This window comes from Fulmarus glacialis, unplaced genomic scaffold, assembly GCF_000690835.1.
Source record: "Fulmarus glacialis isolate BGI_N327 unplaced genomic scaffold, ASM69083v1 scaffold42536, whole genome shotgun sequence".
Taxonomy (NCBI): Eukaryota; Metazoa; Chordata; class Aves; order Procellariiformes; family Procellariidae; genus Fulmarus; species Fulmarus glacialis.
Genome location: NW_009218250.1, coordinates 1 through 1,671, shown reverse-complemented (window position 1 = coordinate 1,671; position 1,671 = coordinate 1). Strand labels below are relative to the sequence as shown.

The 1,671-nt window shown below is 41.8% G+C and overlaps 1 protein-coding gene across 1 annotated transcript; it reads right to left on the bottom strand.

Annotated features, from left to right (window-relative positions):
- Positions 1-285: 285 nt before the first annotated feature.
- Positions 286-1,665, bottom strand: LOC104078367 (myosin heavy chain, skeletal muscle, adult-like; the record flags this gene model as incomplete). The annotated part of the gene is made up of 4 exons (XM_009579979.1): positions 1,648-1,665; positions 1,352-1,478; positions 1,058-1,176; positions 286-482 (listed from the first exon to the last, which is right to left on the bottom strand). Coding segments are annotated over exons 2-4 (428 nt in total), but the record flags the coding sequence as incomplete, so codon positions are not given.
- Positions 1,666-1,671: the final 6 nt, after the last annotated feature.

Sequence of the window (1,671 nt, the reverse complement as noted above, 5' to 3'; positions counted from 1 at the left end):
CTTCTTCCTGGGAAGTGGTAAGCACAGCTCACAGTTTTACAAGGCCGTTCTTAACCATTTTGCTTTCTGCAGTCACACAGAGCGAAGGGCCTCGTTTATGCTGTTCTTAGCCTTTGCTTTTACTAAAGCACTAAAACTTTTATAGGATAAAGATTCCCACTTTCTGTTACACTTCCCCAAAGCAAATCCATGACTTATTCCTCAGAATATTTTGGTGTGTCTCTTCCAACGTCTCCTTTGAATTTTTAGTCCCCCCTGGCTTCTTCACATCTTATCACCACGTACTTGGCCTCCTCCAGCTCCTCCGTGCGCTGAATAGCGTCTGTCTCATATTTGGTTCTCCACTGGGCCACTTCGCTGTTGGCCTTGGACAGAGCACGCTGCAGCTCCCCCTTGGCTTCCTGCTCCTCCTCATATTGTTCCCGGAGCAAGTCACAGTCGTGGCGAGCAGACTGCAAGGCGTGGGCCAGGGCGTTCTTGGCCTGGGGAGACAATGCGATTGGGACAATGGATTGGGACAATTGCTTGTAAGAATATAGAATGTTAACTTAGGGAAAGTTGCTGAAAACTCTCTGAATCTGACAGTTAACGTCAGCCCAAGGGAAAAAGGTACATTGATTCCATATTCTGAGCAGCTTCTTATCTCTTCATTCATCAGAATCTAGAAGATGATGGTAGAGTTGTCTAAATGACAACTATAAAGCTGGGAATTGTTGAAGCCTTTTTAGTATGTTCTAAAGTTTCAGCTTCCATTATGGAAAAGTAAAATAAGCAGTTTTTTAGATATATCTCAACCTTTTTTTGTATGCCACCATTAATCTGAATAAAGACCTAAAGTTGTCCTTCTCTGTCTCAGTATCCAGGTTGGAGGCGATGCTCTCCTCAAGTTTTCTTCGCACACTAGAGAGGGAGGTGGCAAATTGTCCATCTAGTTTGAGAGCTCTCAAATTAAAATGATATGGCTAACATATTCTGATTTTACATGAGAGTAGGAAATATTCTGAAAGAAAATGGAATCGGAATCCAAAGTCAAACCCCCTACAGGAAGTACCTTTACCTTTATTTCTTCCTCTAAATGTCTCTTTAGTTCCTCGATCTGTTGAGTAAATGCCTGTTTGCCTCTGGATAGCTGAGATATCAAAGCATCTTTTTCTTCCACCTGGCGTGAATATTCACCTGAGAAATTTTACAGATAGACTGTAATTTAAAAAGCAATACCAAACTAATGTGTCTTTAAAGCACTGTATACCAGTTGACAGAGTATACACCAATTTGAGTAAAACATCACTCTTTTTCTTGTCATCATCGGTTACACGTTCTCCCATTCAGGAGGGGTGTGGGGGTGTGTTACCTGCTTCTGTCTGCAGACGAGCTCTTTGAGTATTGAGGTCATTGATCATGCGCTGATGCTCTTCTTCTTTTGTCTTAATCTCACTTAGCTGGTCTTCCAGAGTGCGACACATTTTCTCCAGGTTTGCCTATATGTCAAATACATGTAAGGAAAGAGGACTATCACTAAATTCTAGCATGTTGTTCTCATGATGAAAAACAACGCAACTGTGTGTGATAGCAAAATGTAATCAGAAGGTTCAAAATCATGTATCAGGTCATGTATCATAGGGCAGTAACCTGACAGAAACTCTGTACCTTGGCTTTGGAGACAGACTCCAT